The following is a 26,539-nucleotide window of genomic DNA, read 5'->3' as shown; positions in this document are numbered from 1 at the left end:
CTTGTTCCTAATAATAAGTATACTCTTAAAATAGATTTATGACAGTTTGCCCAATGCTAGTAACTTAAACAGAACAAGTAAAGGAAGGGTAAATCTAGCTGTATTGGGAATATTTTTTTAATGGCAACAACTACTTTTCAAATATTTTTGCTTTGACAAAAAATAATCACAGTTTGCCAAGCATTCCCCCTTCTTAATTTTTAAAACTATTCATATTTTAAGGAAAATTTAATCCATATGTTTTTAATCAGCTTATACTTAACTCACATAAAATCAATATTTAAAGAACAGTCTAAAATGTAAGCAGCTTTTGGAGCCTTCTTAATCTCTTTCCTCTTTTCAAAAACAGGAAGTCACATTGACCAAAAGTACACAAAATTTAAATCTAGAAAGTTCTAGTTTGGTCAGAAGCTCATTAAGAAGGTCATTTGGGTTTTTAAGCTTAAAAGAACACATTTTTTTGAACCCTAGAAGAAATCTGTTTCAGAGAATTCCAAGTACCTTGAGGCAGATTTGTTAAAATTACAAATGTTTAACAGATGTTTAAATAAGCCACTGTTGACAGGAGAGCTGTGGATTAATGACCATTGTTGAAGCCCCTTCCCCTTTCCTCCAGGAAGCGCATTATCATTTAAGAATTTTATCTTTTATGCCTTGTATTTCACTAGCTGGAACGCTCCATCTTAGCCAGCTGTTTTGGTGATGTCACTGCTCCTCATCTCTAACTCCCCTTCTGTCTAACCCATTACATATTGTTTTTCTAAGCACTGAAAATAATTAATAGAGATAATAGGCATTTCAGGGGCAAAAAGGAGAAGGGAAAGCAATATGCCAAGACAGCTGCTAAGTAATTAAGGGCAAAAGGATTCCTTTCATATTTTTCTTCTTCACCAACACCTTCGTTGTGACTTGTGGGAAATAACTTATAAATGTCAGAAGGGAAAAGGAGGTAAGAAAGATTCATTGGTAGCAATTTTGGTTAAAGAGATAACAGTGTAGAGATGTATGGGAGAATTTTATAATGCGCATATGTGGTGGCAAAAAAAGAAGTGTCTAAGATTCTCTTCGTAAAAGAGATTCATAATAAAAATTTTTATTATATAGAATTTGTAGTATTGCACATCTTAATAAGATACAAAAAAAAACAACCCCAATGACTTGATTAATTAAAGTACTAAATTATCTGGATTATTTTTTACAGTTCACTCTTTAGAGCAAAGAGACAACATGAAAGCAATCTGATAGCCGAGATTTATTTAGAGATGAAGACTTTAAATTATGTGTTGTCAGTCCCCATCTATCGCAATAGCCTATTTTCTATCTACATGGCCGCACAGTAATAATTGCATAGACCAGGGTTTCTCATCAGTGACACTACTGACATTTTGGGCCAGGTATTCTGTATTATGGGTGGGAAGCTGTCCTGTGCATTGTAGGATATTTAGCAACATCCCTGGCCTCTACATGCTAGATGCTGGTATCTCCCACCTCCCCAAGTTGGAACAACCAAAATGTCTCTGTACAGTGAAATGTCCTCTGGAGGGCAGAATCGCTCCAGTTGAGAACCATATCAAGAGCAGGGGCTCTGGAAACAGACCACGTGGGGCTTCAGCTCCTTGCTCTGCAGTTACTAGCTGTGTAACACAGGGCAGCTGTCTTGACCTCTCTGCCATCCAGTTTCCATATGTATAAAACAGGTATAAATACTAGTGTCTACCTCTCAGAGTTTTGGTGGGGATTATAGGTTAATCTGTGTAATAATTACAGTATGTCCGTTTACCATTCTGTAATCATTAAGCCCAGATTAATGGTGAGTAGGGGCTCATGTCCTGATGTCACACTGCTTGGCATCTACTGTGGGCACTACTAGGTAGGGCTGGGTGACCACAGACAAGTTCCTGATCCTTTTAGTGCCTCCCTTTTCTCCTTTATAAAATGGAGGCAATAGCAATATCTATACCTCATGGGGATGGTGGGTGGTATTAGGTAAATGTAAAGGGGCAAATGCCACAGGACTGCTTAATATAAGTCAGCTTTCAATGAAAGACTGCTTAATAAAAGACATTTAGAGGCCATTACTAAAGGCTAAATGTTGGGCTCCTGGGTATGCTTTGTTTGACTTGCCTCATTTATTTACCCTTCATACCCGGCCCCTGAAGTGTTTGAGTTTGCCAAACACAGTATCAATTGTAATCATAATATCCTAGTTACTGAAAGAGGGGCATGTACTTAAAATTTTTGTAAGCTTTTCAATGCGAGTGGTAATAAAAAGTTTTCTGCTTAAATATAATTAACCAATACATATAATTTAATTGGAACATTCTATTTCATAAATATTTTCATCACATTTTGTTTTTATTGTGCCACTTTTATAAACCATTATTTTTCTCTCATTTTCAGAGCCATTGTAAAAGCAGTACCAGGCTACTCTGAGCCTGGCCTAGGTGAGTCTGTGTGCAATTTTTGCTTTCAATTTAAAAGAAAAAAATAAAATAATATTGTTTGCAGAGATCATTTCCTGGCTGTTTTTCTGCAAGCATGAGAAGCATTCAAATTAGGTCTATTCTAAAGTTATTATTGAAATCATTATTGTTCTCATGGCATTTACAATTTAAAACAGATAGTTCAGAGAGCAGTAAGCTGAAATAAGGCACTTTATTAGTTTTAAAAGTTGTAACAATATTTTTAAAAAACCAACTGCACACGGAATTAAAACTTTCTAGGTGCGGGGCCAGCCCCGTGGCTCAGCGGTTAGGTACGCGCGCTCCGCTGCTGGAGGCCTGGGTTCAGATCCTGGGCGCACACTGACGCACACTTGTCCGGCCATGTTGAGGCCGCATCCCACATGCAGCAACTAGAGGAATGTGCAACTATGACATACAGCTATCTACTGAGGCTTTGGGGAGAAAAAGGAAAAAAAAAAATGGAGAAGGATTGGCAATAGATGTTAGCTCAGGGCCGGTCTTCCTCAGCAAAAAAAGAGGAGGATTGGCATGGATGTTAGCTCAGGGCTGATCTTCCTCACCAAAAAAAAAAACAAAAAAACTTTCTAGGTGCATTCTGCCTGGGTGACATTTCCTTTACTTTCCTCATTGTGCATGTTCACAAAACTCAAAGGTGCTAACACTCTAAACTAATCTTATCTCTTTAATTAATTTAAAAAGTTACATTTTTTTATACAGTGTTAAGCAGAGAAAAACAAGTAAAAATCAGGAAATAAGGTGAAAATTTTCATTATATGCTTTAGTTTAGCCATATTAAAATTACTGTTGTTATTGTTCTCATAATTACAAATCAGTAATTTCCATGAGACTAAATAAATAGCAATACTTCTTTATTTCTCTCTCTTAAAATGATGGTTTTGGTTTAGATGGCCTCTCCATTTGACTTTAAATAGCCATTGTGCTGTTAAGCCTCAGTCTATAACAAAAGGCAGCAGATTTGGGGTTATTCTAGATCTCTTTTTTTTCCTTAGATATAAGATTCAGTATTATGCAAAATTAGGAACGTTGTATAAACTTGGGCTTAGGAAGTACATCTTTTTCAAGTGTTTAAAACATTACGAAGAATAATTATTTTGAGAAGACTCTTCAGAGTCGAATATGCTTAAAAATATTTTAAAAAATGACTACTAATATAGCTCCCTTCCAGTGTCATCAAAATCACTTGCATACATTGGTTTTTTTCAAAGGCAGCCAGTACAGAATCAGTATGAAGACTGTGGCGTAGGAGACACACTAGAGACCTGAGAATCAAGATATTTACCCTCCCTCTCCACTTCATCCATTGTGGATGGGTATGATGATGCTTACCTTGCCCAGCTGATGTGGAGATTTAATTAGCTAAGGTATATAAAGGGTCTGGCAGATGACCCAGCTCAGTGTCAGTGGTAATAAATGGAGGTAGCCAGCACAGCGTCAGGTTGAAGAAGATCAATGGATTCTGGCATTAGATAGTTTAGGTGTGGATCTTGACTCTGATATTTGTAGTAGCTCTGTGACCTTGCATAAATTAATCTGATGTCTCTAAGTTTCAGCTTCCTTATCTATAACATGGGTTGTAGTAAAGACCAAACGTGATAACATAAGCAATATGCTCAGCACGGTGCCCAGCACAAAGTAAGTGCTCGATGAATTAGCGTTTTTATTAGTATGTGTCTGGGACAAAGAAGCTGACAAGCAGAAAAAGAGAACATTTAACACTTTCTGAAGTTGAAGAGACTATTTCTTGGTCACAGAGCAGCAAAAATAATTAACAGTTTTCTTTACTAAAAGGTTAAAATTGTCTCCTTACATGGAATGCTGTCTGATATCAGCATTAATTAAAATGAGTCTCCCAGACTTTGAAAATATCAGAAATAGCCCTTTCAGAAAAAAAAAAGGAACACAAATAAATATAATAACTTTTTGAAAGTTTGTTAACTCAGCAAAGTTATGGATTAAACTAGTAAGTATCTTCTCGAGCTCCCTTTCTTCATCTGCAGTTCTGGAAGAATTGAATATGATTCCAAATAGTTGAGAAACATGGTAAAAATAAAGCTTCCTAGATGGCTTACTATAAGTCAAGAACGTGTTAAACAAAATTGCATGAGCAGCCAGAAGCAGAATCTTGACTGTTTTTACCAATAAAGAAGCAAAACTCTTTAGTAATGCCTAACACGCCTTCTGCAATTCAGCTCCAGTCCTCTAAGATGGTGATCAATTCAGCATCTAGTCTATTCAGATGAGGCTGCAGGAGAGGGGATGAACTGTGAAGCCAGCAGTAAGGGAATTCTGAGGGGTTATATAATAGGAGGGGTGAAGAATCACTGACCATAATATGATGAGGCAAACAAAAGCTGAGTAGAGAAAGAAACACTATACTTAAGGTACTAAATGCAATTAGGAGTATGGTAGGCTCTTGCCTATTTGCATCTCTCCGTCCAGGACTGAGAGTCATAGCAACATTTGAAAATCCCGTAAATAAGAGGTCATTGCATGACCTGTGGTGTGTCTCTTCCCAATACTTGCTCCTTGGCCTCCTTTTACTGTTACTGGAGACCTTGGTGTTATTCTTGGCCTCCACCAAGGGCGGGGTGGATGATTGTGAGGAGGGCTCTGAGTAAGATTGGGAATCACCCTGGAGGAGCCGGGTGGGGAGACAAGGTGAAATTCCAGACCCTCAGTATTAATAACTTATCTTCTACACCATTAACAATTTTTATACTAACATCTACCATTTTAAGAAGAGTGCCATATTTTAAACTGCCATTATTGCTGGATAAATTATAAAACTACATTACTACTCAAGTTTTTCATTCCAGCACTTGGAGAAAAAGCAGTGGAAAATGTAATTTATTCAATAGTATAACATCATTTGCCAACAGCTACATACAACTATGTAACAATGTGTAAGTATAAATTATTTTAAATTATAACTTGTTTTGTAATTTATGTAAGCCAAATTATCTGCTCTATGTCTTCCATAAGTAAGACTACAGCTAGACAGTTAGAGCAGAAATTACACCAAGTATTTCATTGCTCTGGTTCTTCTACTTTTCTCAAGACACTAGCAAAGTGGTTAAGAATACAGATTTTAATGTAAGATTGAACTGGATTGAGCCCCAGCTCTGCTACTTATTAACTTTTTAGTTGTCTGTCCTCAGTCAACTTATATAACTTCTTCCACCCTCAGTTTTTCTGTAGGTAAAAGAAGGATAATCATGACTATCCTACAGAGTTGTCGTAAAGATAAATTTGATACTGTATGTAGGGTTTGCTACTGTGGTTTCAGTTAAAAAAATACTCAAAACATGGTAGTTGTTATTCTTCTGGAATTCACATTGACCCTCATGAAATAGCTACTGTACAAGCAGTAGAACTCTGGTCCATGCAATTTAGACATATAAAAGGTCTTTTATCAGTTATTTCCTTTTATAAATAAAAGAACCAGAGTCTTGAAGCAAGAAGCTCGGATACCATTCAACATTACTGGTATTGGCTGCTGGAGATAAAGCCAGGAAGTGAAGTGTTTGATTGCTTGTCTAATTTAAACCTTTCTAAATTCCATTAAATGGCCAAATAGGAGGGGATGGGGGTCATTTTAAAATGAGCAGGTAAATATGCTTAGAATCGAGTTCTGAGTAGCTTTGGATATAGGAGATTTCAGAGCAGCAGCACATCTTGTATAAATAAATGCATAGTCAAGGGATCAATCAAAATGCTCAACTTCTTTTGTTTTAGGGCAGTGTCCTTGGAAATGAAGGCACTGAGAATTCTTAGGAATAGGATCCCTTAAAACACAGACCTGCCATAAATGAGAGAAAAGTATTTTTCTAAGGTATTAATAGACATACTGCTCCATCAGTGACATGTGGAAGGGTCATTCTTTTAAGTAGACAGAACAATGTTCAATAAGGCAAATGAAGTTCATGATAGACTGTCCAAATTCCTGATATCAAAGAGCTCAAACACTGTGTTAAAATTCCACCAGAATTACAATTTATTTCCATGAGGTTATATGGCATGGCATGTGTCTAAAATCATAAGTGCATTTCTTTGCCTTAAGGAATCCTTCCTAGATGAGCAACAGCACCCTCTAAAATACAGTTATGGAGTATTCATATGGACTTCAGTAACTTGGAAAAACTTCAAAAGAATAATACAATGCAATTTGAGAATAATGTGATTATTATTTTTCCTTTAAAAAAAATCTCCTCCTTGTCTCACAATAGAATAATTCCTCTTGTCTCCTCCTCCACTACTCAGTAAATAAATCAGAACTCTATCTCAGATTAAAAGAGGTTAAATAGAAGGAAGGAAAGATAAGAAATGACTAAACTGAAGTGGGTGGGTTTACCAAAGTGAAATGTGGCTGAGTAGAAGAGAATTAGCAAAGGGAAAGACAATACTGGAATAACTCCAAATCTTGAATTTTTAAATTCAAACTCTAGTTACCTTTTAAAATCTTTAAATTTTGAGGCTGCTTTCAAGAGACTAAACCAACCAAGGGTTGAACTTGGTTTATGTGTCAATACAATTGCTCCTCTAAACTTTCAGTAAGTCTGGTAGAGTGTTCCAGATTAACTAAATTTAAACTATTTAAATTTTGCTCACTGGAATCACACATATTTCAGCATAATTTATAGGTTTTTTATATTGCAGTTCCCAAATTGTATATGAGGTGCCTTGAAGCACCGCAGTACACTCACCAGGGTGCTTTGAAATATCTTAAATTTTCCAGGGAAACACAGTGATACTTGCATCTGTCAGGTACCTTTGAACTACTAGCTAGAGGTATTTCACCATTTTAAGATTACATTTGGCTTTGTTCCTTTAGATGACATCATATCTTTGCAAAGCTGGGCAGTGTGAAATCAGTACAGAACGGGAAATGAGGGTGGTGATGTCCAATCTGATTCCAAGGCTTGGGAAGTTCCCATTAGTAAGTTATTAACTAAGAATGATACAAATATATATATATACATACAAATATACATACATACTTATTTTTTTTTATGATTCATATGTATTATTTTTTTAACTGGCCACAAAGTTTGTAGGACATAAATAGTTAAGATATTTGGACCTAACTGCTTTATAAACAGAACTGTCAGGTATTTTTTTTTTCTTTTGGTCTAAGGGCACTGGGGAAAAAATTACTGAGACACTAGGGTACCAAGATTGAGAAAGTTTGGAAGCTTCTGTTCTAATATTTACCTGGATGTATAAATAGATGTCAATGCCAGAAATAAATGATGCTTTGCGCAGTTGATTTTCCACATGTAGAATAGCTAATGCTGGGAAAGATATGGTTCTGGGAGATTGTATTTAAATATGTGATTCAGAGCTAAAGCTAACCCTCAGGAAGCAATCCAGATATCCACTGATTTAAAAAAAGAGCCCCTAAATATAGACAAGCTTCAGAGGGAAGGAGTGAGGCACAGAATATTTTTTTCCTAGTCTCTATTTAGATTCTACCTATTATAATATAAGGATTCCTTGGGCCAAATATACTTTTCTTACCAATTCTTAATATTATTTTTAGACACCAACTAGTTTATTTATATAAAAACAAAGGGATATATTTTTTCTTTTTAAGGTCCTTTAGTTCCATAAAAAGTAAGCTCTTGTATCACTTTTATTTTCACAAATAATACAGTGATTTGCAGCACATCAGAGAGTCAGCTACTAGATGTTGTCAAAGTATTTTAGCCTTATATTTTATTGATCAACATTTATAGATTTCATTGTTCCATAACTTCTCTCTCATGGCTTATCCTGACTCTGTATCATTCTTCTTTAGATAATTTCTTGGTACAAGAACAGCTGAATTGCCAATTTAAACTTATACTTTAACCAAAAGAGTCGTAACTACTAAGAGGCTGTTGCCGCATTACCATGCTTGTTGATCGGACGTAGACGTTGTTTTTCAGATGGCAGTTGCCGTCATTTGGCACCACTATGCCTGCCAATTTGCTATCAAGAGCAAGATGAGATGTCTGATCTGTCATCACCAGCAGCAATCTTTTAGCTTCTTTTCGCCATCCAATATGACTCTTAAAATAAACATGTAATTAGACCTTGTACAATAGCATAGATCTGTACTGTGGTCTTCATCTCAAGTAAACATTAAGTTCAAGTTAACAAACATTAAGTCAGGCTAGAATGATGTGCATAAATACAATGCTGTCTCATAAATAGCATTAACTTTTATTTGTATATCCTTTATTTTACCACAGTCATTTGACCACACAAGCTCCTGGCTAGAGACTTCTAATGTTCCCCTAGAGGAAGAACAAGCCAGGTTTATGAAGTGCAGAGCGCCCAACATGATGTGAGTAGGATAACAGGCTATTTCTTGTTCTTCCTTGGAGAGTGGTGAGTGAAAAGAGCCGCCCTTTTGGAAAGGATTTTCCAAGTGCATAAGTTATTTTTTCCCTTTTATCTTTTCCTATTTATAACCCTTTCTCAATTTAGCCCCTCTGTCTTGAACACATACCAAAATGAATAACATTGGTGACAGATAAGAGATAGGAGAAGAATGTATTCTTCTATCTATATTTTCACTCCATAAATCAAAGAGAAAAGAAAAATCCTAAATTCTTGGAGGATTTTGCATCTGAGCAAACACTCAATAATGTGCAACTTCTTACCTCACAGACAGCTGCCTGAAGCATGGCATCAAAACCTCCTTCAGGTGTATCTATATTTCCAGAGATCTTCTGTCTGTGTACTGCTTTTTCAAACTCAGTGATGTTCTCCGTCAAAGACAGCACATGGATGTATCCATGGGGAGGCATACAGTCTAAATTGTAGTCACTAGATGGGAAAAGAAGAAATGCAAATTCTATTTTGCTATGCTTCCAAAGATCCAAAATATTATTCACAGTAAAATTGTGTGGTTGGTGTGAGAAGGGAATACGTTTTTTTTTTTTTTGCCAAGGAAATTTTATTAGAGAAAATCTGTACTTTATAAAATCAGAGGAAATTTCAGTATTGGTGAATATTTCTTTGCAAGTAGGAAATAGGAATATAGTGGTTTGGTGTTCAAAAAATACAGAAGATTAAACATGTTTCTTTAATATAAGACACCTAAGGGCTTTTATTATGCTAATATGCACTATTAATTTTTAAGAGGAGATAAGAATTTGCAGTGATTTCCTATCACATTTGACCACAGGACAGCTGAGAAACACTTTTTGGGAAATGCTTTTAGAAATTTAGTTAAAGTATTATACTAAGTATTATACTGTTAGATATTTTAAAATGTGCTAATTTTTTAAGTGATGCTTGGTATGGAATCATTGATGGACAATCAGAATTCATTAAAATTGTTTTAAGAATTCCTTGATGTCCCCAAAAGTGAGACTCATTCCTCAAGTGCATTTACATTCAGGGAGAAGGTGCCTGAAGCTCCACGAGGAGATGTGTCAGTCCTGTTCCACTACAACAGAGAGCAGAGTTGTTTTGGTAGATGAGAGTGCGTACTATAAAGTGATCTGGGCAATTTATGGAAGTGGGAATGAAGATGTTAAAATGAAATATTTTATTAAGGAAGAACTGAACGTTTATTTTTCTCTGAAAATTCAACAGGCTAATTAGAATATTGTGTGAGAAACTTGTGTCTTGAAGGTCAGGTCTCCTTTCATAGTGGGGCATACGCTATGTAGAATCAGACTTCCAAAATGATAAGAAAAAAGGCTCTTTCTAGCAGGCGTATTCTCGTCTTCTGCCCTACCCTCCCTGTGCTACCTGAGCTTTCTTTGAAGTCACATCATAAGCAACATAATTAACACAGTAACACAACACAGTAACGGAAGATCAGCTGCAGTACTGGCAGCATAAGTACTTTAAATTTGATAAACTTTAATTCAACAAATTTGGAGCAATCACAAAGAGGAATACAGAATTTTCAAAAAGGTATTTATATACATGGTAGCCCGATTATTGAAGGTTTATTCAAAATTATTAATATTATTTGTGTTTTTTTTGTGATAAAAACTAAGTGAATGGTATTTGAAAAAATATTAAAAAAATCCCAGCTACAGGTAATCTCAGAAGTTTTCAGACAGGAACATACCTCCTCTCCAAATATTTTCATTTCTCATTTAATAAAACAAAAATATAAAATTTAGTAAGTCCTTTATATCAAAACAAAATGAGATTTTATAAGAAAAAAAATTCATTTAGTATTCTGAAAACCACATCAAACACTAGATACCTGCATTGATTATGAATCCTTTCCGGGTGGATGCTAATGTATGGTGAAACTGTTTTATCAACATATGAGCCAAATCCAAGGCGGAAGTCACGGGAGAAAAATGCCATTTTTCTAGATAAATCATTTCCAACGGAATTTAATTTTTCAATATTATTGTGCATTGATGCTGAGACATCGACCAGATAATAAAGATCCACAGGATATTTCTTCAGAGGATGAATTTTCAGCATAAAATTAGCTTCAGCTCCTAGTTCAAAGAAAGACAAATATGATGTAGTCTTCATTTTAAATATCTCAGGATAAGCTGTCAATAAGTCAGTCACATTTTAGATATAGAACAATTATCACAAATTTGTGCATAATGAATGAAGTTAGGAATATTCTGGAATAATTTTAAGGCAATTTGAAAACCATACCAATTTATTAGTCTGAAACTTCTACAATGCATTTCTCACATTTCTAAAGGGCAGATAGAGATAATAACAAATGAATCAGCTGAATGTAAATGTAATGGAGAATATATTTGTCACCATATGAACCTGTATTTCTAGTATCTTGAAAAATACAGCACAAAACAGCAAGCAGCATTCTACCTCAAGGCAGAGTAGGTGGCTGTGTTTACTTGAAGGTGGCTTTCAGGTTTGAAGAAAACCAGAAAGGTATCTTAAAAAATTACCCCTCATTGGATGCCAATATAAATTTATTCTTTTGGGTTAAGCCATATTTACATATAAGATGTGAAAACTCTGGTACTGAGAAGTACATTAAGCTACTCAAAATAATTAGCACCTCATCATAAATTATTTGATAAGCTTCTTCCAAACAGTTAGTTGTAAAAAAGAATGAGACAGTGGTCTAAAGAATGGTACCTAGCAGTGCCACATTGTGGACCTGGGCAATGTGTCCAACATAGTGGGTGCCTGACAAACATATATTGAAGAGGGATCACAGAGGCAAAGGAACTGGATGAGAAGAGAGGGTCACCACAAGGAGGACTGTGGGAGCCTTCCAAGGACAACTGTCTGCAAGACAGTTTTATTTAGTTTGCTGTCCATTCTCATTTGATACAAGGATCTGTATCCCTGTACATGAGGATATGGCACCCTTCAGAGATGGTAGTTCTGTATTTAATTTTTTAAAGTATATGGCGAAAAGTCATCAATTTAAATACAGGCAATTCATGAATTTTACTTTTTTAAACAATAAAGCAAATGCTTTGTAAGTCATTAATTATTTGTCTACAGAGAATATTTTGAGTGGAAACGCATTTTTTTAATAAACACCAATTTCTATATATACTTGGTAGCCTGATCTACGTATTTAAGGAATCCTCTAATTTATCACATTATATTTTCAGTCTTTTTTGTTTTTTTGAGGATGATTAGCCCTGCACTAACATCTGTTGCCCATCTTCCTCTTTTTTTTTCTTTTTTCTCCCCAAAGCCCCAGTACATAGGTGTATATCATAGTTGTAGAAATGTAGCTCTTCTATGGGGGAGGCTGCCTCAGCATGGCTTGATGACTGGTAAGTAGGTCTGCACCTAGGATCTGAACCAGCGAACCCCGGGCCACCGAAGTGGTACGCGTGAACTTAACCACTACACCACAGGGCCAGCACCATACATATATTTTCAGTCTTAATGTGCTTAAAATTAGCAATGTTTTCTTTTAAATTAGTTCACAGGTCAGATGTTTTTCAGCCAAATTAGTAAATGTATTAAAAATAGTATGGTTTTTCTGGTATATTATAATAATAATTATGGTAGAAGGAGGCTATTTACTCATTCCTAATTTGCCTTTATGTGCATATCCCTTTACTGTAACACTCCTACTTTTTTGGCCCAAGAGTTTGGGAGGAGAAATTGAGCATGAGTAGCCCACCCAGCCAACTCTCTCACTCCTTCCCTTGAGGAGCTGGGCTGTCTCCAGAGAGCATATATTCAGCTCTGCTTTTCCAGTATCTGGTGAAAAAACCTGCTCGTGTGGAAGTGTCCTGCAAGTGGGGTAAAGAAGCGCAATTCAAGAGAATGATAGAATCTGGTACACAGGGCTGTGTCAATGAGAAATAGAAATGCAGCATAGCTGGGGAGTGTGTTTATGTGGAGGAACTTGAACTTTAATGTGTGGTTCAGCATTTAAAAAAACTTTTTTACAAATTGTGTAGTTGTTTTTTAACTGTTGACTTAGGCATATGGCTGAAGGCCTTAGGCACTGGCTACCTTGTATTTTCATCTAGATGGATCATTGTAGTTTATGGTGGCTCTGTCTAAAGATGAACGGCTGTCTGTTTTTACAGAGTAAGTGCAAAATGCACCAGATATTCAGTGTGTTATCAGGTTGTTATATTGTTGGTTGGTTATTTCAGCCAACAGGCAGAGTCTGTATAGCATCAACAAAAGCACAGTCCTTGGAGGCCTAAGCTATTCAGGGAAGTCCAACCAAATGCTAACCACACAGGGGCTTTCAGCACACACCTGCTGCTCATGACCCAGCAAGCAAATCCTTGTCTCACCGGCCTCAGCAAAGAAGAGGGCTGTAAGGAAGCTTTGCCAAATGATCATAGTTGGAGGGTATAGGCTGCTGTAGCTTGATTTTGGATTATATAGATGCTGCATCAGCATATGTACCTGGGTCAGTTGAAGACCTCAGTGTGGGCTGATGCCTCAGTAAGACAAGTTTTCAATAAAGGAGAAAAGAATCTTTCCACACACAGGTCTTTTAGTCACTGCCGGAGAGAACAATAATCACTACTTTTAAACTGCAAGGCACTTGAGTTTCCTGTAAGGTTCTAGCTTTAAGTAGTTAGCTCCAGGTAGGCAGCCCTAGATAGGCTAACCCCGAACCCCACTCTGCTTGTTAAGAAGGAAACTCAAGGGACCAAGCTTAGGTTAACATGTTTTGCCCATGAGCTTGAGACAATCCCTACAATATGCTCTCAAATTGGCTTTGAATTGGATAATTATATATGAGGGAGAAACTTTCTTTTGGAGGTAGCAGAAATACCTTTTCATGAGAACATGGATACTGTGTCCCTAGATAAAATCTCCATTCAGTTCATACTGGGGTGCCATCAACACAGGGCTCAAAGGGCAGATGACATTAAAGAGGCTTTGAATATATCGGATGAGAAAGAAATATCTAAAAATAAGACAATATTTGTGGCTATCACCATTGTGAGCTTATCAATGCAAGTAGCTATGTCTTAAATGCTGCTCTGAGAGAGGAGCTATGCAGAGGTGGATTCTTTTAATGGCTAAGAACTACTAAGTGAGGTAATCTATGTAAAATATTTACCATGGTACTTGGTACACAGTAAATATGTAGATGTTGGTAATTATTACCATTACTCTTACTAGATTCTAAGCAATATTAGGGTAAGAGCTGTTTATTCATCTCTGAAGCCTCTGAGTTTGGTACATGCATAGCCACTCATAAATATTCTTTAAAGTATATTTGAAGCATATTTTGATACAGCATTTCAAAAGGCCCACATATTTATCACAGTAAGAAGCTAATATCTATGCCTTCTTTCCCACAATTTAGGGAGAACTTAAATAGTTTCTCTCTTTAGTAGGAAAAGAGTATCATCTGGCCCCAAAATGTTTATGTCACCACTTATATTATCTCCAGGAAAGCTTTATCCCCATACCTTTTGAGATTCCGAAGGCTCAGATCCTTATTCCCTTCAATTAACTTCAAAGGGAAGAAGTGAGTCTGTGACATAGAATAAGAAAGAGGACTTGGAGGCAAATTGAGACCTACTTAGAGCTATTGCCAGTATTGGTTTGAATAGCCCAAAGAATTAAAAGCTGTTAGAATGAGTTTTAAATCACTAAAATAATGGTGTGAGCATCTCTGAAGAACTGGCTGCAATGAACATGACTGGACATTAAGAAAAGATAACTAGGGCCGGCCCCGTGGCTTAGTGGTTAAGTGCGCGCGCTCCACTGCTGGCGGCCCGGGTTCAGATCCCAGGCGTGCACAGATGCACCGCTTCTCCGGCCATGCTGAGGCCGTGTCCCATGTACAGCAATTAGAAGGATGTGCATCTATGACACACAACTATCTACTGGGGCTTTGGGGGGAAAAATAAATAAATAAAATTAAAAAAAAAAAGAAAAGATAACTAAAAAATGTTCTGAATAAGATAAAACTGAAAAACCATAAGAAAATGTGGAAAACCGTAGCAGGAACAAAGAGCAGCCAATTTCTGTTAGTTTGACTTGGGCAAGGAAAGGAGAAAGCGCAAGAATGAAACTGGTTTGAAACAGCAAGGTACAGACTAAATCCAGCACATTGCTGAATTTCTGTGGGGGATAAAATGGAGGATATGTGCCAGGGGGGTGAGGGGAAAGAAAAATGCATGATTTCTACATGTTTATGTTTTTTGAAAAAAATTTTGAATTTAGGAAGAATAGCTGAAAAATCTTACATTTTAAATTAAGCTACGTTAAAGTCCTTTTTTCTTTACGGTGTTAAAATGAATCAAGTTCAAAAAATTTTCTTGAATTTTGAAGTATAGATTATACATTGCATTACTTCTGAAGCAGAATTAGAGAATTCCCTTCTTTCTCCTACCTTCCTAAAGATTTCATTTCAATGTTCTTAGGGAACATGAACAAGGATCAGTAGCCTATTTCTGTTATTATTTTTCCTTAAAATTGATAGGTAAAAATAAGAAAAAAGGAATAATTTAAGAACTGAAAAGTAAAAGAAAATGTCATTTTTTAATTAGTTGGTATATGATATAATAGAAATATCCATGAAAAATTAAAAAAAATTTTAATAGATGCTACGTTGAAGGTAATAAATTTTTATCAGATAAGAATAAAGTGATTAGCTATAAATAAATCAAATAAATAAAATTCAATATTAGGGGATAAATGCATTTTACACTTAGAAATGCATTATATTAAATCCTTTACTCTAATATGTGTCATGGTGGTAAGGACTTTTACATCATGAGGAGTGATGTTTCTATATATCTGGAGTTGGTAAAAATATAGCTTTATATATTAACCCCAAAGCTGGCATAGGAAAGCTTAGGAAAAATGTTCAAGATTTCTAGTACTAGGAAAGAGGCAAAAGAGAACAGCTAATGGACTAGTTATACTTAAACTGAAGAGATTAAAAACAATGAGAACAGGCAAAGCTGACTCTTTTTTGTGAACAATCTGACAATATATATTAAAAACAGAAATAAATTTACATATACTTGACCTAATAAATCTATTTCTAGGAATGTATCCCAAATAAATATGCTGTTATATACATGCATAATGAGTATCATTGAAGATTTGTTTAAAAAAATTGCATTCAAATTTGATTGGAATTGTCTTACATTTATCGATTCATTTGGATTTTGTTACTTTTATAGAATATGTTTATAGAAAACTGTTATTGTTATATTATCTTCCTATTCAGGAACATAAAATTCTTCTGCATTTATTCTTATCTTCTTTTAGGTAGCACAATAGATCCTACACCTTTTTAAAAAAGTTTATCCCTAGACAGGTTACATTTTAGGTTGCTGCTTTGAATTGATCCCTTTTTTCATTATACTTAATAATATATAGGAAATTTAAAAAAACAACCTGCCAATTTTTTTATTTTTAATTTTAATAGTTTTAGTTGATTTGTTTGGATTTTCAAGGTAGACATATAATGATAATTTTGCTTTATCTTTTCAGAATGTTTATAATCATATTCAGTTTTCTCGTCTAATTGCTTTTATGTAAAACTTCCAGAAGGATTTTAACATATATTAAGGAAATGTACTTCAATTTTGGTTTTGGCAGGAATGGACACTAAATTTCATTGTATGATTTTTCAGGATCTATTGAGATAATCATATCTTTTTTCTCCTTTTGGCAAACTGAGATAATAAAAATACATTAATTTCAAAATAATCAAGTACCCTGGGTTTTCTAGGTTAAATCTACTTGTATGGTGGTATTGTTCTTATTATCACATGCAGTTTAATTTAATTTCCTAAAATGCTATTAAGGATTTGATACTAGGGTTATGCTAACCTTGTAAAAATTGAGTAGCTTCTAGGCCTTCTCTAAAACTATGGAAGAGTTTATGTAGCACTGGGATAATGTGTTCCTTGAATGTTTGGGCAAACATGAAATCATTTCTTCTCATGAAAACATTTAGACCTAATGTCTTTAGGGGGTGTTTCTTTTATAATTTTCTTAATTTATATCTTTATTAGGTTTCTTAGGGTTCTACCTCTTCTTGAATCAATTTTAGTCATATATAGTTTCCTATGAAACTACCTATATTATCAAGATTTACACATTTACTACAGGTTTTTGTGCTTAATATTTTCTTAGTCTTTTTTACCAATATTTTTTTCTCTGGGTATCGTCTATATAGTTAGGTTATTTGCTTTTGTCCTCTTTTCTTAATTAGTTTTGCCAACAATTTATCTATTTTATTGGGCTTTACAAAGAACCAGCTCTTGGATTTATACATTTATTTTACTTTTTTATTTCTATTTTGCATTTCATTAATTTTGTTTTTTCTTAACTTATAAATTCCTTCCTCTTGTTTTTCTTATGGTTATTTTGTTTTTGTTGTTTCTATATCTTTATTTGTATGCTTAGTTAATTTTTGTCCATTCTTCTTTAATAATAAAAGCATTTGCAGTTTTTAATATTCCTGAGAGCAATTTCAGTCACATCTCATACACTTTGTTTGTGTTGTTGTTGTTATTATTGCTGTTATTAAATAGTCTATGACTAGAGTTTTGATTTATTCTTGGAGATAAGAATTTGTTTAGGAGAAGCTTTTCTTAGTTTCTCTCTTATTTAATATTTGTTTATCTTCTTGTAGTGATTTCAAATTTTATTGCACAGTGCTCAGAGATGTTGGCCTATGAAAACAGTTTCACTTTTTGGAATTCAGTTTTCTTGTCTAAAATAGGATCAATTTTTAAAAATATTCCACTGCCTTTGAAAATATTACTTTATATATCAAGTGCTATGGACTGAATTGTGTCTCCCCAAATTTATATGTTGAAGCTCCAACCTACAATATAATAGTGTTTGGAGATGGGGGCCTTTGGGAGATAATTAGATTTAGATGAGATCATGAGGGTGGGGCCCTCATGATGGGATTAGTGCCCTTCTAAGAAGAAACACCAGAGCGCTCATGCATGCTCTCTCACACACACTCTCTCTCTCTGTCACTTTCTCTCCCTCTCCAGGAACCTAATCAGAATCAGCCAGGACCTTGATCTCAGATTTCATAGCCTCCAGAACTGTGAGAAAATAAATTGCTGTTGTTTAAGCCACCTAGTATATGGTATTTTGTTATGGCAGCAATAGAAGATGGCAAGCGCCATAATCTTACCAACCTAATTACTTTCATTTTTGTGTATCCATTTCCAACTGTTGCTGATATATGACCATACTGGGCTCTATAATTATTTATATGGTGAAGAGCACAGTTTTAATTGGTAGCTGGGAGTATGCCTAGGGCCAAGAAAGAAATGGACTTTGTTTTTCTGGTAATCCAAGAGTCTGGAAGAAATAGCTCAGCTTTGGAATAGGAAGGTCATGTATCAGTAATGGTTATTTAAAAATTTAATGCCAGGACAAGACCACCCAGAATGAAAAAATGAAGGCTTGAAGGCAATTGCGTACCTCTTAAAACTAAATGCATCTGAGTGATGCATACCTGTGTACCTGAACTTATCTGGCCATATGTAGTTTGTACACTGGGATTCTCTAGCACTGGAGGAAAATGAGTAATTTCCAGTGGCCTACTATATGTAGCATATAGTGCCAAACTGTGGAATACAATGTGATGGAAGGGCAAATACAAGAGAAGTATAGGAGGAAAAATGTGTGTTAATCTCAGGGCCCATCACAAAGCAGCTCAAGTTAATTATGACAATTATGAATTGTAGTTTTGTGTTTAAAAGTTTCTCACAAAGGCTCTGAGGACTTAGCTTAAGCTAATTCACATCTCTAACTAATTAACAACTAATAAATTCAACAAATACTTATGAAGTGCTTACTACATGCAGGACTCTGCTAGGCATTGGAGAAACAGAGTGGAATAAAACATGTTCTCTTTCTTCCAGAACTGGCAGTGGAGTAGGAACACAATTGCACTACAATGGGATCAAGTCTGGAAACAAATAATCATAATACAGTGTGATCAGGTTTGCAAAGAGTGTCTAGGCCACACAGCTAGCTAGCTATAGGCACAATAAAGACTAGAATTCTGATTTCTTGAAGCTGAGCCCGCTGTTATTTCAACTACAACAATACTGCCTGCCACAAAATATTAAATATGAGCAAATAAAATTAAATGTAATTTCAAATTAAGAATCATCATAGATTTATTTGAAAATCACCAAACCTGGACGCAGCTGGATCAACACGTCTCCTGGTGTCACCTGGGTATTAATTTCATTTTCACTTGGTATTACATGCACAGATGGGTATTCTATTGAATCAACTGAGCAGCCCTTGCTTATTAAATTGGAAACACTATCACAACGTTCACTCCTTGATCCACCTGAAATGAAATCCTGTTTAAAAGAAGGAAAATCACTGACGTTTTAAGTGCATATCATCTCAATTATAACCAAAGAAAACCACATAACAAATATTGCAAAGGAGCCATCCTCAGATATTGTACAAGTTATGCAACTCTTCAGAATAGCTGCATGTTTCCAATAAGAGTACTGGCAAATTTGTCTTAAATAAAGCTTTAATTTCTAAATCTTATTTAAAAAGAAGAAAATGAATATTAAAGAGAAGATTTAAATCAAGTACTTTAGGTATTATTAACTGATCACTGTAAAATTAATTCTTTCTAAATATTTTACTTTGGAAAGACTGCTCCAAAAGAAAATTAGCCAAAATAGACCATTCAGTGGTTCCAAATGTAAGCCTCAGTTCTCAAAGAACCCAACTGGTATGTTTATTATATACTATTATTTTTGGAATATGAGAGCAAGTCCTCAGAAATCACATGCCTAATTAGGTACTGAAAATTCATAAAAGAATGAATTGGAAATCTACATTCATTAGACTATAAAATCCTCCAACTTATAACACACAAACAGCCTGTAAGTAATTTAATAAACCAAAGAAGTTGCTCATAATGAGGCTGGGAGATGGAAGATCGCAGCTCAGATTCTCCTGATTTTGCAACTGAATCAGGAACTTTCATTACCATTCAGCATTGGTTACTTGATGGTTATCCAATAGCCATCCAATAAACTTGGAATAACAGAGCAAGCTTAAAATTTAATTTATTCTGACTGAGAAAAAATTGATATTTTTATTTTTGTGTAACTATTCAGGTTTTTTCCTATGAACAGGAAATATACTGAAAAGTATAGAAATATGTTTTATTATATATAATGTTGGCCTGAATTATTGGAGATATTTGCTTACACATTTGCTGGATATTTGCTCAGTGATCTTCCTGGCAGTGGCTATTTTGATCTGGCATTCAGTCATTCCTCCTTTAGTTCAGCTGATTCAGAGAATTGGGTTTCCAATCAATTAATCATTCAATCAAAGAAGGCTGATTGAATACTTACTCAGGGACAGTTATTTGTTAGGTGCTGAGGATAGAGAATGGAACAAGACAGATAGAGTCCTGGTCATCAAAGAGTCAACAGACCATCAGTGAATTCAGCCATTAAGCAAGTAAATGTAATTATCATGGGCATTAAATTTAGGGGAAGCACAGAATGTCATAGGATTATGGAGAAAGGAGATTATCAAGTTTAATATTAGTTGAAAAAGAGATCACTAATTATGAACAGAGACACCCTTGGCACTGGTGAGTAATTAGATGGGATGGTGCTGGTAGGCAATATAAAAACATTCATACAGGATTTTAATTTAATTCTTCTCTCTATTTAGAATAAGGGTTGGAAAACTAGGGACAGTGGGACAACCCATAGCCTGTTTATGTATGGCTTGAATGCTAAAGCTTTTTCCTTTTTTTTCTGTGAGGGAGATTAGCCCTGAGCTAATATCCAATGCCAATCCTCCTCTTTTTGCTGAGGAAGATCGGCCCTGGGCTAATATCCATGCCCATCTTCCTCTACTTTATATGGGACACTGCCACAGCATGGCTTGACAAGCAGTGCATCAGTGCGTGCCCCAGATCCCAACCTGTGAACCCTGGGCCGCCGAAGCAGAGCACGCGCACTCAACCGCTACGCCACAGGGCCAGTCCTTCTTTTTACATTTTTAAAATGCTATAAAATAACAAAAAAGAAGAATTTGCAATAGACAGTATATGGCCCACAAAACTTAAAAAATCTTACTATGTGACCCGTTATAGTATTGATCCTGAATTAGAGTGTGGAGCACATTTGTAGTATAAATATAATTAAAAGACAAAAGAGAATATGTCCTTCTCAATCAAGATTTCGAGGACTCATTTGGCAGATGACTTCATGGGAATAGAAAAATTCAGTTTGCTTTGCTATTGACCATACACCTAGATTTTAGCCTGAAGTTTAAGACGTTCAAAGCTTTAATTTTTTATATCCAAATTTATCCTGTCTATTGGTAAAACTTAGAGGTACTAAGTGCGAGATTTAGTATATAAACAACATGGACTTCCTCAGAGAAAGGTGGTAAATACTGCTATCGTATGTGTCACTTTCCTTCAGAAAGCCTTAGGCTAGATGCGGGCATCCCACCCGTCCTGGAGCCTGGGGACTAGGAGGGTGCATGAGGCTTGGTACGTGTATACTCACTCATGCCTCACATGGCAGGCCACAGACCAAGGGCCACAGGCATTTTACAGATGTAAAAACTCTAAGACTTCAAGTCAGGAAAGGAAATAAAGTACAAATAACTCTGATTTTTCTTTTCAGCCAGGGATTTTGTTATTTTTATATACAGAATGGAAAAGAAGGGAGAGTGGTTAATCCACTGCAACTATACATCAGGCTATGCCACTTGACCTTTAAATGTCAAATCATTTCGCTGAAATAGACAAAATAGTCTCAATTATTTTGCAATGTCTGAATCAGCATGGCTGTTTTTACTCCACTGTAAAAACTAAATTAGAAAAACACTGCCAATTTGACAATTAGGTTTGAAAAGGGAAGAAAAGACCGTGGCATCACAATAAAGAATGGAATGCTGCCCCTACTCACTGTGGCCTACTTTCCACTTTGTATAAAAGAAAAGAATTTGAAACCACACGCTTTTAATTCTTAGTGTTTTGTGTCATTTTAATTTCTTCTAATTCTTATGTTTTACTTTTTCTTCAAGAAATACTCAAGCAAACTCATACTCCTCCAACTGTCTGCATCTGAAACCTATTTGAGAACGAAAAGCCCAGGATGAAGTTACCCTGATTGGCTTTTCATCAGTTGTTACTTTCATTTAATGAAAAATCTGGGGATATAAATAAGAAAAGTTTTTTTCTCCTACTCATTTCTGAGTCTTCCTGACCTCCAAACATGGCAATTGGCACAGAAATGAAAGAATCCTATCATCTTCCTTTTGACAGTCAATGTTCTTCGTATCATATTTTAGTATAATTATGCCTAAGTCTGCCCTTTTAACTTCTGGCTATGCAGTCACAACCTATATCTGACACATCAGGCAGGAGAGGAAAAGAAGTGTTCAAAACTTGTCAAGTCTTTCACATATCTTAAAAAGGAACATGAGGCATTAAACTAGGTAATATTGATAAGATTCTGTGTATTCTAAATATTTTCCAATTACTTTTATGTAGCACAGAGAGAAAGAGAAGGCAATATATAGAGAAGGAAATATATAGAATGGCGGATTAACATGCTACACAAGATTCTAGGCAAACTGAGTATATTCTGGGTAAATTTTCCAGTGATCTTTCACTTTTGACCAGCTTTGAAAATTATACAAACCAGGCTTAATTTGTTACTGTTTATCTCTCCTAATCACAAACAGAAAAACTGCATCTTTCTTCCTTGTCCCTCCACCCTTACTGGTTGAGAAATAAAAGACATCAGTTGCCTGTGCCTAAATGGTGGGCGATCTTTCAAAATTAACCATTACATTCTTCCTCTCCATGATGTCAGGTCAGCCTGTAGAGAGTGGACAGCTCCTTCTGTTAATGATGTGGCTAGTGGCTGAGTCCTAACACTGGTTGCTTCCCCTGAGTTTGTGTTTGTAACACAGGCAATTCTCTTCGTTTGCTAAGCCTGAGTGAATTGCTCTAGAGTCTCACAGAAGTTCTTATGGTAACAACTCTGATTTCTTAAGCAATGTCTATATGCCAAATGCTTCCCACATACTGTTTCATTTAATTTTCACAACAGTGTGTCAAGGGTACAGTTATTATTTCCATTTTAGAGCTAGGGAAAACTGAGGTTCAGAGTGAGTAGGTTAACATGTCCAAGTTTGTACAGTTAGAAACTGATGGGACTGGGATTTGAATCCAAGTTGATCTCATTTCAGAGTCTGCTTTTTCAACACATAAATTAGACCAGCCTGCACTACATAGAAGTATATTTTGGGACATGAACAACTGAGTCATTTCTAAATGTTTTCTGAGATCCTCTTCTGAGGATCTGACCAACAGCAGACACAGGTTTGCCTTCTCTGCTCTGACAGCCACGCCACCTTTCCCACTTGGCTTACCTTCCTCCATTTGACCACCCATTCCTCTGAATACTCAAAATCTCTCCTTCTGTGGCAGGACTGACATTACTACTCTCATAACTGTGACTCTCCAGATTTTAAGTGCTAGCAGAGGTGTGAGATGGAGAAAGGGTCTCTCTGGAACCTGACATTCTATATGGCTGGCATGTTGCATTTAGCTGACAACTGGTTTTCTGAAGCACCTTTTGAAAATTCATCCTAACTACACTCACTAAAGTTCTCAGGCAGTTGATGTCAAGTTGGCACAAACTTCACAACTCTAAGTATCTTTCTTAGTGGTGCAGGAAAAATCTAAAAGGAAGTATTGAGTTAGGGTCAAGAAATATGAAGCCATGAAACATTCTTGACAGAGAATAACCTGGAAGTAAACTCCAAACTCAAGGTTATAGAGATGAAGAAAGGGAGACTCAGAGAATAGAGTGAATTCTGTCTGGTCACTTGGCTCATAGGAAGTGATAGGATTGGTCCCAGAAACTCTGGAATTGTCCTCTCTGTCTCCATGGGTTCTGGTGAAGCAATGCCTAGTTTTGAATGACATCTGATTTTCTCACTGGTAAAGCTCAGAGTATATCCAGGAAGCCTCCAGTCTGTCAATAGGAGGGATGCTTAATTTTCAGACATGGCTACTATTTCATGAACCCCTCTCCTGCCTCTTTCCTGACTTGCTTCATAGAAGAAAGTAATATCCACCATCCTTTGCTACTTTTCACCTTTCTTTTTCCCCCTGGGGATGCATAAGGGCAAGCAGTAACAGGAGAGGTTGGAAAGATGATGGTAGGTGCAGTTTTTGAGTTAAATCAGAGGAGGCAAAAGCTAGAGATTTCTCTTCATGTCAAGCAAAAGACTATTAAAGATCTATTTGTTCCACTTCCCAGGAGCTACATAAATAAATGTAAAATTACCTAGGCAATTTCATAAAATAAACCCCAAGTTAGCAAAGAGCCTCTTCATTGCAATTTATTATATAAGGTAGTTCTGATTTAAAATTACCAACAAAAGAAAAAAACACAAAACAACATTAGAGCCAAGAAAGAAGAAATGCATAATTATTTTACTAAAAAGTTGTTATTGGGATATGTTTCTCTTAGAATATAAAAACACCAATTTTGAACAATAAACATTTTCTGAATTATTTTCCATTCCACAGAATTTAAATGTATACAGTATTGCATGAACAGGGTCACATGTCAAAAGAAAACCATCCCATTTTCCATAAGTAACCAACAAATTGATATACAATGTTATGAAATGGAGTAAATCACTTATCTCCAGTATTTCAAATAAAAACAAATTAAACAGACCAATAAATTAGCTTGCTTTTCGTTAATAAGCAAGTACAAGACAACTATCCAACTTGGATATATAACCCAATGCCCCAAGCTGCAGCAAGAATTTCACACGAAGCCTACTGACCCATCAAAAGTGACTGTGTTTGCCAATTCTCTCTATAGAACAGATGGAAAACATAAAATGGTTTGCACTTCATTTCAAAATTACCATAATTTTCCTAATAAAAAGGTTATACTTTATTTTATATTCAGCCAGATATGCTGTTTCCAAACATAAAACCAAATAAAATTTTCCTGATGTTCAGCAGTATCTTTGTTTTTCCTGATGTACCCTCAAGGCATAGAATATTAGGGCAATGAAATCAAGCTAGAGAGAAGGTCAACTGTGAGGAAAAGAGACAAGAGCAAAAAAAGAAAGAATGAACGAACAAAAAGGCATACCTCTTGAGCACACCATCCACATTCCGGACCCAGTGCAAGGCACTTGGTGCAGGACGCTGCATTCGAAGATGTACATCTATTGTCTTCTGTAATGGAAGAGAAAACGAGGTGTTATGGTTCACTCTCATGTTAGGAAATACATACAATTCTAGATGAAAATGTATTTTTAAAACTGAAATAAGCTGACCAATAGTTTTAAGTACAGGACATCAAAATATATATAATTTCACTGGGAAGAGTTAAACCCACTCACTGCAATTAATAGATACTGCATTTCCTGGAGAGTTATTATTTGGTTTTATAAGGTTGGGGAAAAGGAGAGTGATAAAAATGTGATTTTAGTTAGGTTTTGGGGTTTGGCTTGAATTCTGCTGCAATAGTAGAGGATCTTTCAAATTTTTTAGCGTGCTAAAGTTTCACTGCATTTCATATTATCTGAATCAGTGAGGCATTTTTGGATCTAGAATTTTTCCTGTAAAAATAATCACATACAGACCCAATCTCAACATGTAAATCCATGTGGAGTCATAGTGAATGAAGTTTCTGAGAAATAATCTTAATGGATACAGAGTAATTAACTTGGGAATTCTGATTGTGTTAATATTGATTATTTTGGCTTGAAGGATATCAGAACCAGATATAATGGCATGATTTAGTATTTTAGAAATAAAGTGGTTAAAATGAATGAGTTGTTTTAGTTAACCCAGTTTAATTTCTCTGACTGGATCACTTGAAGATCATGACCAATTCACTTTTCCATAGATACCCACACTTGGCTGTGATATTTTAATAACATAGTTGTGCCTGGAAACTATTTACCTTTATCCCTCCAGCCCCTAACTACTTATATGATTAAAAGGAGCCTCATCATGATAGACTTAAACACATAAAATATAATAAACAATGAGTCATAAATAATTTCATCATGAGTTTTTAGTGGAACAATCACATGCTTCCTACAATCCATCCTTTACTATGAAATGTCCCAAGGACACTGGAAATCACAGCATTCTATCCAGCTCACTCACAGGCACACAGTAAATAATATCCTGGCTGTAAGTAGCTCACAGTTCAGGTGAGGAGAGAACTATATAAGCAAACAACAAAATAGTGTGATAAGCCCAACAAGAGAGATATCACCAAGGCACCATGGGAACATAGTGAGGGGCTTCCCGCTCTGCTTTAGAGGAAAGGGCAGGGGTGGGGGAATAGGGCATGTTTAAGGATGGCTCTCCAGAGGCAGTGATATCTAGTATGTCTCTTTGCCATCTCATTTTATTTCTTCTAATCTGTGTTTTATCTCTTTAAAAAAATGTCACAGGCATGAAAGAAGACTATATGTGTGTGCACAATAACACTGGCCATGGTCATTTGAAAGGCGATGGAGCCCACAAAATCTCTTGCTGTCCCCATCCAATTGCTTTCTTTTTTTCTTCTCTCTTGACTTGCTCCAACACTCTA

General features: G+C 35.7%; 1 protein-coding gene across 1 annotated transcript in view; it reads right to left on the bottom strand.

The window, feature by feature from the left end:
• The window catches only part of ITGB8 (integrin subunit beta 8), an 80,722-nt gene that overhangs the window by 23,366 nt on the left and 30,817 nt on the right, over positions 1-26,539 (bottom strand). The window contains exons 2-6 of the mRNA XM_058526851.1: positions 25,079-25,164; positions 19,078-19,249; positions 10,702-10,948; positions 9,134-9,299; positions 8,378-8,536 (exon numbers count right to left, since the gene is read on the bottom strand). Of these exons, the coding sequence (XP_058382834.1) occupies positions 8,378-8,536; positions 9,134-9,299; positions 10,702-10,948; positions 19,078-19,249; positions 25,079-25,164 (830 nt within the window). The remainder of the gene's footprint in view (positions 1-8,377; positions 8,537-9,133; positions 9,300-10,701; positions 10,949-19,077; positions 19,250-25,078; positions 25,165-26,539) is intronic.

Source organism: Diceros bicornis, chromosome 3, assembly GCF_020826845.1.
Source record: "Diceros bicornis minor isolate mBicDic1 chromosome 3, mDicBic1.mat.cur, whole genome shotgun sequence".
NCBI classification, from domain to species: Eukaryota; Metazoa; Chordata; class Mammalia; order Perissodactyla; family Rhinocerotidae; genus Diceros; species Diceros bicornis.
The sequence above is the reverse complement of the archived record's forward strand: the minus strand, read 5'-3'. Positions and strand labels throughout refer to the sequence as shown.